Consider the following 14,933-nt stretch of genomic DNA (forward strand, 5'->3'; position numbering starts at 1 on the left):
CACTGCAATCAAAATTATGAAACAAATCTACCATATCAGAATATCCACTTTTACTTCTAACATTACTGAATTGATGTACTATACTTTGTGCATGGCCAGTTCTCGACTGGACCTCCATGATTGCGGCAGGTGCGGTTGCTAGGAGATTTGTGACGCAAAGCCTCTATACATAGAGCGGTCCATCAGACATACTGTAATCCTGTTGCCAGAGTCGGCGACAGAGGCAGAGTGCACCAAAGAGCGGAGTAATAAATCCTATCATTATATGTCTATTATGTACATCTCAGAGGATCTCTCCACAGCTTCACACATTTCACCTCCCAGACAGGCCCCGCAAGACGGCCCCCGATGCAGATCAATATTCCATTCCTCTCAAGAGGGAGTTCGTTGAGGACTATATTTTTACCCCCCCAACTAGCACAGACATTAACTGTTATTTCTTTGAATTGTAACTCCCCGAAATATATGGCAGCCGTAAAACAGATAGCGGTATATTCCCCCCGGAGGCACTGCCTGTTTTTCCATCTCATGGGGTCGAATTAATAAGATGCTTCATATGAAACATTAAATCAAGCAAGTCCATTTCCAAAGTGATGATTTTGTAAAAATGATCTAACTAGAGAAAGATCATTTTATGGCACGGGGAGTAGCCAGTAAAAAATGTAAGGCAATTTATCTAATGTGTCTCTTTTTTTTCCCAAGCACTCTCTCTCTCTCTCTCTCTCTCTGTACCACGTATGTGCTCCCATAGAGCGAGAGAGACGGAGCGAGATGAGTGTCTACCACATGGCCGAGCGCTCGGTTCTTGTAATGTTTAATGAATATATTCGGGCGCGGGGATGATCAGAGGCGAGAAATGCTGGTTGAGCTCTGAGAGAACGTGAGAGAGACAAAGGGACCAATCAGGGGCCGTTTCTACGGGGACGCCTACAGCCTCGAGAAAGCTTTTATCTGTCCGACACTCGGCGCTTATCGCACACTTTCAAAGTCTTCAAATCACAGAAAACTAAGAACCGCTCTGTGTTCAAAATTGCACCGCGCAACTGTTGGCGAGGATGAAAAAAGAAAGGCAAAAGCTGTAGGCGAATGACCCATTGGAAAGTAGCATGTCTCTCCACAGCTATCTCTAAACACATGACTGGAACATCCATGATTGGGACGATACAAGTAATAACTCTATTATTAATAGGCAAAATGGAAGCTCTTTCAAAGAGATTTCAAGAAAGTGTAATTTTGCCCGTACACCAATGGAGACTAAACCATGCACAGCACAAACAGAATAGAATAGAAGGCGATAATGCTGATAGCAACATGAATCACAATCATGATTTCAATGTGGCGGTTTTAAAGCGCTTCCATGGGCATCAAAGCGGAGTGATCTACATATGAACAGCGTGGAGCGCTGACAGCTTGGGTTGGCAAACAATAGGATTGCGAGGAATCTCGACGTGGCTCTTCAGTTGCGATTTGAGTAAACAAACGGGGATAATAGTTTTATCCGGAGCGGTGCGGGAAAAATTCACATTATGCAGGTAATCCTCGCACACAAGGCGTACCGTATACAAACAGCACACAACATCGCAAGGCAAACACGAGCTTAAGAACTATGTTTTTCCTTGATTATATGACAGCGGAGATCAATCTTACATCAACCTGCCGGTCTAGGTGGTTTAATTGTTTTGCCTTAAGGAGACAGTACTGTAAGAGGTAGTTAGCTGTATTGTATGTGCTAAAGGCCTCCGGTGAGAGACTCATCGACTAACTTTGAGCACTATAGCAACTCGGTGAGTCTTGATCAATTGTAAAGCCTGGCGATGACAGCAGACAGACATCCAATCAATGGCATTATATTTCAGGGGAAATACTACATTACTCTTTGCACCTGCACTCCTTTTTAGTGGGGAATATTTGGACTAATGAGACAACTCCTCAATTGTACTAAAAGTTGCTTGTAAAACTGTTGGCTATGGTAGGCCTACTCATTATGTAGGACAAGACAGTATAATCAATAGCCAATTCCCTTAAAGGGTGATTACATTGTTGATTTGAGTATTAAAGGCTATATGTAAAATAGGTGTCATTAACTTGCACTTGGAGAGCAACCAAGCAGCAATTGTTACAACAGTGCAGTTGGGTGGAAAAAAAATAGAAACAGAAAAAGATTTGCCTGAGGCAAAAACAAGGGAGCAGCAAACTTTTTTCATAAAGTTGTACAGAAAACAATAACAGGCGATGTCACTGCACACATAATTGCTCCAACTGGCAAAGCATTTTCTAAGGGAAGAATCCATCAACCTTGTTTAGAAGTATAAAATACAATGCTGCAGAATCTCTAGACAAAAAAAGTAGTTCAGTGTCAAACATACAATTGGGTGGAAATAAAGATCTCATGTCTGTAACCTGGAGCAACAAAAGTAATCATCAAACTTTGGGGGACACTGAGGGGAGGTGGGTAAAAAGGAGGGAAAAAACATACCAAATTATCTGCGTCGACTTAAAACACAGATATGCCAAAAGGTGACAGGCAGTGAGTGTCGCACATTAAAAAGCACTGACACCCTGCTTCCCGATGGAAGAAAGGAACCGAAGCCCAAACACAAGCAGTCCCGCCCCGATCTCAAAACTTACCAAAGTTGACAAAGAAAAAGTAGAGAAGAGCCATCTTCCTTTACATAAAAAAGTATAAACACCACTAAGTTTAGAAACAGTGGCCGATTCAAGAGCGACTATTACCGTCATTTAAATGTTCCCAATATAAAAAAAAGCCAAATTTGTGAGAGCTGGAGATAAAGCTGTTTGCAGGCACATAGTCTTGGAGAAGCTCAAAAGGAAAAGGCGAGACTTCCAGCGACTCAGGGCTTTTTAGAGTATGGCAGAAATTAATCCTAAATTAGGGGGATGTGAGCATTGATGGGAGACGGAGTCTGACAGTTATTACTATTACTGCAGTCTGTTGGGCTGTTCAAGTCATTATTTCAGCCAAGACCCTGTGACAGGCACTGGCCCACAGCTCTTGCTACTTATTCTCCACAATGAGAAGCCCTGGAGGAAGTGAGGGAACATGCACCGAGATCATTAACTTAAGAGCACTAAACCACTCACATTTTCATCCATCTGCACAAGTAGTCCAAATGAACCCAGCAGGCTACTGTGTTCCGTTCAGCTCGCCAAGGCCAAATGAGGCTCTGGGAGAATTGTGTTTCAGTCTCAGATCTCGCCTGCGCTGATTGTGAATCTTCAAGGAGACGTTCACGACGAGCATTTATGCCGCTGAAGCCAATTTACAGAGTCAGGTGCTCTTATTCTTCTGCTGAAATAAGAAAATCGTCACCTGAAGATGAATGCGAGACAGGAGATGTCGGTGATTGTTTCTGGGCTACATGTAGAGCTGTGCAACCACAAACAAGATGATAGATCCCACCTTTAGACATACATACGTAATGGAATCTGCACAGTGTTAAAGCCTGGTGAGGGGGAACAGCCAGTATCTCTCTCATTTAAAATCATTTTTGTTTAAAGGGGTGGATTTAAGTGGAGGAGTGCAGGAATATAAAGAATGTGAGATAATTATTGCTGCTTGTCATCATTGCTGCAGATAGTGCACACCTCCTGAGATCAAAATAAAAAAAAAAAAGATAATGATAATGCATAGGGATGACAAATGACTGTCAAATCACTTACTGTATGTAAATAAAAGGTGTATATAAAGGTAGGTGTATATGTGAGTTCTGCAGCAATTCATGCCTTTTCCATAAAAATATGTTAACTTGATATTTTGTCAATACAGTCTCAAATTAGTCTTGTGACAATAGCATTGTTTTTGATGCCTGAATTGATTAAACATCAAAGATCTGTCAGATTTGGAGTTTGTAAGCGGCTTATCAGGTCTAGACAAAGTCTAGCTTGGGAGCACATGTAAGTAGAAAGTCTGATCCAACTTCTGTTTATAGGCTGTTTTAAGAGAAAGTAGGTGGAGACCGGTTCCGGGGCAAAGTAATAAAAATGAATTTCTCATCGAGAGGGAATAGAGGAAATAAAAATAACACCATATATAGGCTACATATATGTAGTGGAAATCAAAAGAATACACTAAATGTTCTAGTTTACTTTGCTTCTGTAAGTCTGTTTGGTGAATGTCGTCTTCTTTGGGGGAGAGTGAGAGAAGAGTGAGACATAGTGTGGCATCCTGCTGTTTACCCCAGGTAAGTTAGCCTACACAGGGATTACATTTTTCCATCCCTATGACAGATTTCAGGGAGGCAGCAGTATGATCAGTGTGAATTAAGATAGCTGATACCGACTCGTCTCCAGCCGGCTGCTTTTGAAAGGATAAGTTTCTCGATTTTGGACCTAAATATAATTTGTCTTACATATCTACAATAGTTGGACCCACAGAGAATATTGCGTCCCGAGTCAGCTTAACACAACAACTCATTATTCAACTAGAAAGTGATACAGTTTTTGAGGTAAACACAGCCCCCCATTGTGGCTGTCATGCACTTCAAACCCCCCCCCCCCCCCCCCTCTGAGACTAAAGTCATTTACAGGCCTAAGCAGGTTGCCTTGGGTCTTCTTGATTTTTGCCGTTTGTGTTTTGTTGTCATCAGCTTAGTCTAGATGCTGGGAATTCATGTACATTTTTAATGTACAATTGATATACTTGGGTTTGATACTTTAAGCTGTTCTATTGGTCTGGAAAACTAGCACCAAGCTAGTTTTCACTTGTTTACAGGTGTGTGGTATAAAGAAAAGCATAACCAATAGCCTACTAGATGCTGACTGTGATACAAAAAAAAATTACTGTGTTCTTTTGTTTTTGCCATGTGTATTAAAGCCACTTTTTCATCTAATTTTCTTCTTTTTTATATCTGTGTTGGTTGTGCGAGTAATTCCCTTCTCTATATTTGCATATAGTAATGAAAAGGCAGCCCATTTCTGAAAATGTATTAAAAATGGAAAATGACTGAAGAAAACTGAAGTTAGTAGAAGTGCTCAGGCAGCAAATGGGTCCAAAGGGCACTGGCCACTTTGTCCAACTGCTGTTTGACTGTTGACTGTTTGAACGCTCCAGTCGGGGCTGCACCTCCTCTATACTGGCAGCGGCGACCTTAGTCTGAGGTGGCCGGCCACATGGCAACCATTAAATGTGCAACCATCATCTCCACTCCCTCTCTCCCTGCCAAGGCGATGCAACCGTCTGGAGAAGGATGGCACTGCTGGCAGGCACTGACAGGGTAAGACTCACTCTGGGCCCATCGCAGGAGGAGATTGATGCACTTCTCAGTGGGGGAAGAGCTGACATTCATTTTAATTAGGCGAACGAAATATTGTCTCTGCGGCATGTAGCCTCCCCTGCCTTATCCTCGACTCCGCTTCTCGTCGCGAGAAAGGGAAAGGACCTCCAGGGAGGAATGACCTCCAGAATAGGCCACAAATCGGCTAAATATATCACTTCGAAATCCCGATGACATTACTGTGCTTAAGATGTTTGATTAACATTTAATTAACATTTGTGTGACATTTCAGATCAGAACAAAACAAAAAAAATAACTTGTTTCTTTGAGGATGAGGCCCACACAAACGGGAGGACTTTTTTTTTTTTTTTTCTTGCATGTGTCATAATGGAAGTAGTCAAGGAGACCAAGACCAAGGGAGTGGCACGTAAGGTCAGGGGAGGTTGTCAGTGTAAAGCGGCGATTTTAATGAGCATGTGAACGGGGAGCGCTTCGCAAGATGCTTTTCAATCAGCAAACATTATTAAAGCTCACAATTACCGTGCAAACACACACACACAAGCGCACACACGGGTACTGTACATAGCCACACACAAACACACACAACGATCTATACACCATGTACCTGTCTGTGAGCCAATTAAAATCCAAACAAGAGTCTGTGCTGCACCTAGAAGAAGCTGTACACCAACACCTTTAATAAACCCAGTCTCTAGCCATGCCATTCCATTCTACTCAACAAACTGTTTATATTAAATCCCTTGGCAAATACATGTGAGACAGCGGAAGGAATAAACACATAATTAAGAAAGCGAAATTGCTAAATATCTCGACTAATGGAACGCTTGCTCCGCACCAAACAAAACGAATGCCTGTATAGTCTGAAACCTAATCAAAAAGCCATTGGTCAAGAGGCATCCATACATAGTAGTTATGATTTACTGTAGCATAATATGTATTGGTGCTTTATCTGTTTTATTCCTTATTTTGAGTGGATGTATAAAATGTTGTACCCGATTCCACTGTGTTCAGACTAACATACTAACCAGAGGTGAACTCACACTGTTTTTGTGAGAGTCACTGTATAATAGGGATGGGACAATATATCAAAATTCAATATATCGCGATACAAAAATGTGTATCGTGGGGCAGAAAAATGAATGGTGATATTAGCTCCATTTTATTCTGCTGTAGTAATCACATATGAGACGCTTGACCATCATAGTTTCACAAGCTCTCCATCCAAATTATATTATTGTCCCTTTGTAATGACATTTTTAAACATTTCTGTGAGGTGGGACAGTTTGGGGTGGTACTATTTACACCATCTGTGACAGGTAACCACATTTTCTTCAAGCTGGATGATTGCCTTATATATTAGAAATGGACCTGCTGCCAAATCCCAGACCTGTGTGCGCATATACCCAGATGAGACCGCAGTAAAGGGCAAATCAGTGCATATGTTTAAATCGTTTAAATCAGAAAGGTCACGCGGTAATGGTTACACTTCTTCAGACGCACAGTAATCAAGCGCGCCAGTCACCGAGCCCAGCCGGGGTCAAAGGTGACGTGACATCAAGACGTGACGTGGGTGACACATTCATTACTGGTTGTGCTTTGGCCTCCTTCGCTCAAACAGAGAAACCATTTCGGTAACAGGGGCACGTGTCAAAACTGTCAACATGCTTTTCCTCCAACACCGAGTTTACTGTCGCGGAACAACTCGGGCGAGTCGCTAATTACTGTTCCGAAGGATGTGATCTGCTTCTGAGAGCCTCTCCGGAGTGCGACGGCGGTTGGTGAGAGGATGAAACGCAGTCTCTTGTCTCTACATCTCCCTTCCTTCCCCTCCCTTTATCCGTCCATCGCTTTCCCCCTTCCAAGGCTGCGACCCACGAGCAGTCACTCACTCCCTGTGTCAGTGTTTTGGACGACTGCAGCTGTCATGCCTTCCGACAAATTGTTTCCTGGCAAAAGGACAACAGCGCATGGGCCAGCAGCGCCTCCTGCCTTGATTTCCCCTGGACCGGCCCCTCCATTAGTGATGAGCTAGTGCTTGTCAGCGGGGGAAGGCAGACAACAATAAGCCCCATCGTCTTGCATTAAGCTTTATGCGACTGTATTACATGGCTCAATTGATAAACAGCAGCGAGCTAACGGTGGTTGAAAGAAGCAGCGATCGGAAAGTGAGAGCCGGGGCAGAAATGTCTCGGATGGAGTTACGGCCGGGCTAAATTGGTGTTGACAGACCACAATTAGGGGAGCCATCGCCGCCTCGCGTCAGTTGTCAGTGACCCAAGTATTTTCACGGTGAGTAAATCATGTACTGTGGATGGCGTCCACTTCCAGTTTTGAGTGGATGGCTGAATGCATGATGCGCTATGATGGACACCGCTTTTCACTTCTCATGAAAGAGATAAGTGTATTTAGAGCAGCTGAGAGATGAACAATTAAAAAGGTTAAAATGTTTCTTTCAAAGAGGTATTTACTCTTATCAGTGCTGCTGTGGCCCGTATGAAAAATGGCTCATTACTGCGAACGCAGGTTCATGGAAAGGAGCATATTGGAATTCAACACTGAAATATAACTAATTAAGTCCATGAAGGGAAAAATCAAAGCTGCTTCAAGGGCGCCATACATTACCTCACAGCTTTGTGTAAACCCATATGGATAGTGAGGATTGAGCCATATTTATGTCTCAAACTGTAATATTATACTATCATGTCCAATGAATACAGCATTTCATACCATAACTCGCTGGTCTACTTAAAGGAGCAATTACACTAATAACATGGTAGCAGAAGCAGGAAATTAAAGTCTACCATCATCTTAATATTTTGGGTCGTCGTAATTACTGAGCATACCAGTGTGCGGAGTAACTAATTGCAACTCTCAAACATACTTTTACCTTGCCTTTCTTTTCCATATATGGGTTCTCAGGCTTTCGTCTTCGATAAGCAGCAAAGAGATGTGGCAAAGTTGGAGTAGAAATGGGGAAAGGACACAGTTCCCGTGTGTAAAGCCCATCAAGGCCCAAGCACTTAGAGGAATGCTGAGTAATAGCGTGGCCCCCCTTGATGAGGGTGGGGAGCGAAAGAGAGAAAGAGCGAAATAAAGAAAGAGCGAGAGACAGGGAGTGCGCATTTGATGTATCTGACTGCAGGCAAAGTTGCTTGTTTGAAGTTCGTCAACCCCAGCCACCCCGGAAGAACAGCCTATCGCACAAAATTCCCAGTTCCTCTCCTCTTCCAGTTCCAGTCTCCTCCACTTAAATTCTAACCCCATCCCTCCGACTGTCAGTTGGAGACAGAAAAGATCAAAAGCTCAAAAGCTCTCAGAGAGAAAGACAGTATGCGACAGAGAGAGAAAGAGGCAGAAAGAGCAACCCGTCGCAACTGCAATCAAAAATACCAAAGAGGACAACAATGACACTGCACGGTTTTCTTCCATCGTAACTGAAAGGCAATGAGGGCAATGCAATTTTGTGAAAGGAGGTCATCCTCTTTCTTTGTCTTACAGTGAGAAACGGACTGGCTTCTCAACACAGCAGATGACAGATGCTGGCAGCCTCGGAGCACCGAGCGATTGGCTCTGGACTGCACAGTGTTAACGTTCTGAGAGTGAAGGGATTTCAGCAAAATTGTTTTCCTCCTTTCACCCACCTTAGCCCCCTCAGAATACATCAAAAGACATAATTCTATTTAATCAGACGAAAGAACAACAGAAAGACAGAATACATACTCTTGCCCTCCACCCCTGCAAGCACAGCCCCATAAAGGAGAGTGCACTCCCTCAAGTTGCACTACACAGCACCATCTAGTGGCCATGTGGACGCTCAGAGCCAAAGAGGCATGGAAACGGCTGGACAAACAGGTTCAGTTTTATGAGAGTTCTCCATTTTAGGGGACTCTCAATCATCAAGGTGTCCGTGCACTATTGCCCAGGAGACTCCTTATACTTAAGCCTGGGTTGGGATATATTTTTCAAAGATGCATGAAGCAATCCACAGAGGAATGATCCATTCTGTGATATAATAAATTAAGTGAATACATATGCACAAAACATCCCAAGAGACAATAGAAAATAATATGATGTACTATAATTCCACATAAGAATCCAGGCCTAAGGCAACAAGGCACAAACGGCGCAAGGCATCACAAGAACTGATATGTCAAAAGCGACATTCAAACCATTGACATGTTTGGTTTTTTGACTCAAAGGCCTCACAATAGATGCCAAGGTCAAAAGCCAAAACCTCTGATACATACCCAAGAGTACAAGTGCAGTTAAACCGCAACAAATCAACAGCGGTGGGTCGAACTCCAGTCAATGTGATTGACTTTTGCAGGGTTAAGTAACGACGCTTGAGGAACTCTGCTGAGGCTGAAATGTCTCGAGCGAGGTTGTGGCGGCGGCGAGACGTGAACCTTCACATTTTGCGGATCGCGGCGAGGAATGTCAAGGGGTGCGAAGTACTGTTGACAGTGTACAGCTGCCTGCCCTGAAGGCACACCTCAGCTCAACACAGACATAACACCTCAAAGCATCACATCTCTGACAGCTCTGACACACTGAAAAGAGGAGCACACCGCCCCTTCGCACTCTTCTCCTCCTTGGGTAGCCGAAGATACACAGACTCAGTCTTCGCAGTGTCCTACCGAGGCCGCAGTCCTGTCAAAGCTGTGATGGGTGGCTGGTTGGGGTTTTGGGGTGTCATGGCCTCCGCTGTCCTCAGGAGGCAGCACGTTTCTCCAAGCCTTATTATTCAAGACCCAAGACAGATCATGACACACTCCTTCACGAGGATCTAAATTTACTGCGCACAAACACACGCACACGCACACACACAGAGAGACGGCAATTAGTCTTTCGCTTCCCACCTGGTAAATATCTCGCACCTCATCACAATGCCAGAGAAGGTGAAGGTGGTGAAGTGGGGCGTGGTAGGGTCCTCACAACAGTTCTTGCCTATTTATCCTGGGCTGATGTAGACAGACACGGATTTGACACTTCTGCCAGATGTATTCGATTTTTTTTTGTCTCAAGCTAGGTGTTAGGGTAAGTTTAATGCATCTGACTCATATGAGTCACTTTCTTGTAAATCTATTACAAGTCCTCGCAGCCAAGGAGAAATAAGTGCGTCAAAGGTGTGTGGTCGCGATTCATTCCCAAACCAATAGTTGCAATGGCGAATAACATGCAGTAATGCGAGAGTAATTTTCAAATTAGTTCTAACCCTAACCCTAGCTTTAACCAGAACAACAACCTAGGAATCCAACACTTCTGCCCAGGTATAGGGTGTCTAGGTTATTTTGCTGGCGAAAACTTTTGAATGAAATTAACTAATTTGAACAATTCTCGGACATTACTGCGTGTGTCCCCCATTGGGAGTATTTATTATACGTTTCTGGTAACGGACAAATCGTTGTCTCCTCCAGCGTAAAATGCTTAGGTCTTTGATGATTCTTCAGCTTATGAAATGACCCCACATTGGTAATTCCCTTGTTCCTTAGGAAAAGGTGGATGGTGGAACAAAATTGCATGGACAAAACTGCATGCAATAAAGAATGCACAAGGCGAAGAGCAAGGTGAGCTATCCCTAAAGTGAGATGTGATGTGAAATACTTCGGCCACATGGGAACCAGTTATTATGTGGAAGCCCAATCTATTACCTCCACCCTCCTCTTCTCACTCAACTCCTCTGTTTATTCCACACCATCTCCCCCTATGTGTCAACAAGAATGTGGAATAATCACTCTCATCCGTGGTATTTGATTGAAAAGGAAAAAAATAATTGTGTCCATTTACAATAACAGTCTGATTAGCTGTCAAGTGCTTGCGGAGGTAAGAATGGGTAAATTAATACACCAAATGCAAATGCGCCGTGATGCTCTGATGACCGAGCGGCCGCTTGTTTTTCCGCTGCTTTTAATTGGTGATCCGGCTGACCCCTGCTTGTGTAAGGGACAACACACAGGCATACAATGCGAGTCCGGCTTTGGCATGCGTTAAGTGCTGAAGGCCCGCCCACGCACATAATTACCGAGATCTTTCTCTGCTTTTTCCGTGGCATCAGCGGCTGAAAGTGGCGCAGGTCGAATTTGGAAATGACTTCCCTGGGGATGTGTTGATTCTGTCGGTCTGCATCCCCCTCTCTGTCTCTCTCTCTCTCTCTGCCATTTTCCCTGACTGAAAGCCAGTTCTTTCTATAATTACGACCGTGTTATAAAGGATGTCTTCCTCTTCCACCCCTCAACCCCCCCCCCCCCCCCCCCCCCCCCCCAGCCCTCTTTGCTTTTGGGATTTAATGCAATGTGTATAGGTGTGTTTATCACTTTTGACCGCAACCCAAGAGGAATCCTTCCTCATCAAGCTGTGGAAACGCTGAAATTTGGCTCAGGTCATTTCACAGCTTGGCTACAAGTGCCAGCTACCGGTATATGTGATTGATATGTATAGAGGTAAGGCATGAGGGGACTCCAAATTAGAGCTCCACTGACTACCGATATTTTTTGGGTTGAAGCTGCCAGTAGCCAATATTTTGTGATGAAATTTTATATCTTCAAATGTAACCATGTTCATGCCAAAACACCGGGGTGGCAAGGTGGAAAAGCCTCTGAAATATCAGACACTAAATCTCTCCACTGAAATTCAGGATAATGACAAGAATATAATTAACATATAGATGGATACTTGTGTGGAATTTGATCGAAATGTCTCATTAGAATTGATCGGTTAAGGGCTTTCCATAGATCAGTGTAATATTGATCAATTATACAATAAATATGTAATCCAAAAACTCATTAAAAACTTTATCACCTCTATCATAGGTGAACAATACTGGCTGACATCTCATTTTTAATTAAAGGACAATGCTGGCCCCATACAAACCAATGTCTAACACTATTTCGAATGATAGGCTCACTGAGAAGGAGGCCCTAGCAACACAAAATAGATACTGTTCATTGTGTGGAGAAGGTGATAATTACCTCCGCCGACGGAGCTGGATGGGGGTTATGTTTTCGCCCCGGCTCCGTCTGGCAAGGAAGAACTGATTCACTTTTCACACCGATTGGCCAAAGGGGGGTGTGGCAGTGGGCGTGGCTTCTCACAAAAAAGGCATGTAACTTCCGAATGGATTCACGAAAACACCAACTTTGTGGAAATGTCATGGGGCAAAGAATTACTGATTAACTTCAGTCATGAAAATGTGTGCATCTCCTGATGTGAAACAAGTTGTGGCTGTGGCATGGAAGAAATTATTAACTTTTGGTGAAAATCCATCATGTGGAACTGGCATATCTTGACAATTTTATAGCGTTGGCGGCGGTATGCACTCTAGTGCCATCTAGTTTCTACATGTCTGAATTCCTGTAGTTTTGTATGCATGGACTGTGATTGGTCCATACAGAACAGGGAGGCCTTGCAAAACCTTCTGGCTGGATCTTAATTGTCTATGTGTCATGACATGATAGCTTAGTTCAGGGTGACTACGTGTTTCTGTAAGTTAAAGACTTTCTAAGGCCATTTTAATGCGGATTCAAATGAAATCTGACACAAATTTCTCAAATTCAGTTCAAAGAGTAAAAAAACAAAACAATAGCAGTATCAGAGTATGTGGGAGTGCACCAAGAAAGATTTTAAAGACCTCAGAAACCGTATTTAAATGAAAATTCCACCCTTGGATACTCTTGCGCTGTTATATATCATCAATCTGTGATATTCAATGCATTCCAGGAGTTATTCAGTGTTGTAATTTGCTTTTTTGTTGTAACCGCTTTCCCTCAACCTGCCTGTCTACTTCTTCTTCAGTTACTTATCTCCTAAATTTCCCAGAATGCCTATCGAAAGAGCAAGTTTTCAAAAAAAATGAGTGAAGCCCCTGACGAAAACGGAATATGTCTTGTGGCTGCATTGCATTCTGGTCTATTGAGGCTACTGTTGGTGGAAAAATTGGTCTCTCTCCTCTTCTACGATGGATTTCTCCCTGTATGATTGTTGAACATCTCTTGGTGCAAAATGGCGGCTCTAGAAAGAAGCCCTCGCTCTTTGATTCTGAGGGACTGACACCAAAATCTGACATTTACAGCTTTTTAGGGTTGAGTTTTCTTATAAGACTCAAAATTTAACTGTATTTAAAACTTTTTGAGACCTTGAAATTAGAAAAAAACACTTTTAAGACTTTTTGAGGACCTGCAGACACACTGTAGTAGTTGTTTGGTGCTTTGTGTGTATAAACCCAATAGACCATATTGTAGGCGTAGATGAGCCACATGACCAACTGTGTGGTTAAGCGCTAAGGATGAGAAGCGAGCTGCCAACCCGGCTCAATACATCCTGATTGGATCTGTTCTCCTCTGCCTCTTTCCTCTAATCCCGCACTTCCATCCCTCCATCCACTCTCCTCCCGGTCTTGTTTGTTTGTTGTTGTTGCAGAGGTTGTCTGGCCAAGGATGCCTTCTGTAATTTCCTCTGGGAGACAATGGCGAGAGATGGAGGGAGCGATACTCTAAGGACAGGAAACGTGTTGGTGAGAGGACAGAGGCGGGATGGAGGGAGGATGGCAGGGAATGCCTATGTGTGTGTGTGTGTGTGTGTGGTGTGTGTGTGTGTGTTATTCAACTTTGATTCATGTGAGAACCAGTTTGAGTTTTAGACCTTCGGAGTGAAGACATTTTTTCAAAGTGAGGTCATTTTTGGCCAGTCCTCACTTTTTCCAATGGGTTTGTTTCAGATTAGGATTTGGGTTTAGGGTTAGGATTATGTCAGGTTAAGGTTAGTTTAGGGTTAGGGCTTGTGTGTGTGTATCCCTCCTTACCGTGGTCTCTCGGCCAATCGGAGCGGAGAAGACGTACTCCAGCTGGAAGACGATCCCCAGAGCCCTGTGATTGGTCAGCCGGAGCTCCAGGCTGCTACGAAGGCCCAAGATCTGAGGGAGGGATGCCGACGCCGCGCTGGGGGGACACCGTACACACACACACACACACACACATATACATGATGAGTGAGGGGTGTGGTAGGACAGAGAGGGGCATGAAAAGAAGCGGAAAGAGGACAAACACACTCACAAAGATGATTTGCATAATGACATGTTTTCAATTTTGGAACATTCAGCTATTGGTGATTATATGCCATTGTGTAGTACATTGTTTGAAGCCAAATAATTCATCATCTCACTAGTTTGAATGTATCAACAGTTGTTTGTTGCCATTTTTGAAAATTGACATTTTGTATACTGCTTCGGCAATATTGTTTCTGATAAACAGGCAGAAGTAAAGGAGAAATAAAAGGGAATAAGACAGGGAGAGAAGAGAAGACAGTGGAGAAAGTAGGTATGTAGTAAACGAAAGCAAGATAAAAACACAACAGAAGAAGAGCGAACAAATCTCAGGCAGCGCTGACAGACATTTTGGAAGCAAAAGTCTCCTTCCCAGAAATACCTAGAAGCAGCCCACCCAATCCCCTCATTTCTCTTAATACTAGAAAAGAAAATAAAGAAATAAAACGATGTGGCATTGTGATCCAGGGTGTGCTGGAGGATCTACACTCGCCGGCTAAATCCTCCCTGGTGAGCGCCGGCCCTCCTGTGCAAGCGGTGCGACGGCGCGCTCGGTTATTCGTCATTCACACTTTGCATACACCATCGGCGGGGGGGGGTGCGCTGCGGAGCGCCGGCGTGTCGCGGGGTCGGGCCGAGCG

General features: G+C 43.7%; 1 protein-coding gene across 1 annotated transcript in view; it reads right to left on the bottom strand.

Annotated features, from left to right (window-relative positions):
- The window catches only part of nphp4 (nephronophthisis 4), a 165,466-nt gene that overhangs the window by 97,113 nt on the left and 53,420 nt on the right, over window positions 1–14,933 (bottom strand). The window contains exon 8 of the mRNA XM_078288374.1: window positions 14,053–14,188. Within this exon, the coding sequence (XP_078144500.1) occupies window positions 14,053–14,188 (136 nt within the window). The remainder of the gene's footprint in view (window positions 1–14,052; window positions 14,189–14,933) is intronic.

The sequence above is a fragment of the Centroberyx gerrardi genome, chromosome 14 (genome assembly GCF_048128805.1).
Source record: "Centroberyx gerrardi isolate f3 chromosome 14, fCenGer3.hap1.cur.20231027, whole genome shotgun sequence".
NCBI lineage: Eukaryota > Metazoa > Chordata > Actinopteri > Beryciformes > Berycidae > Centroberyx > Centroberyx gerrardi.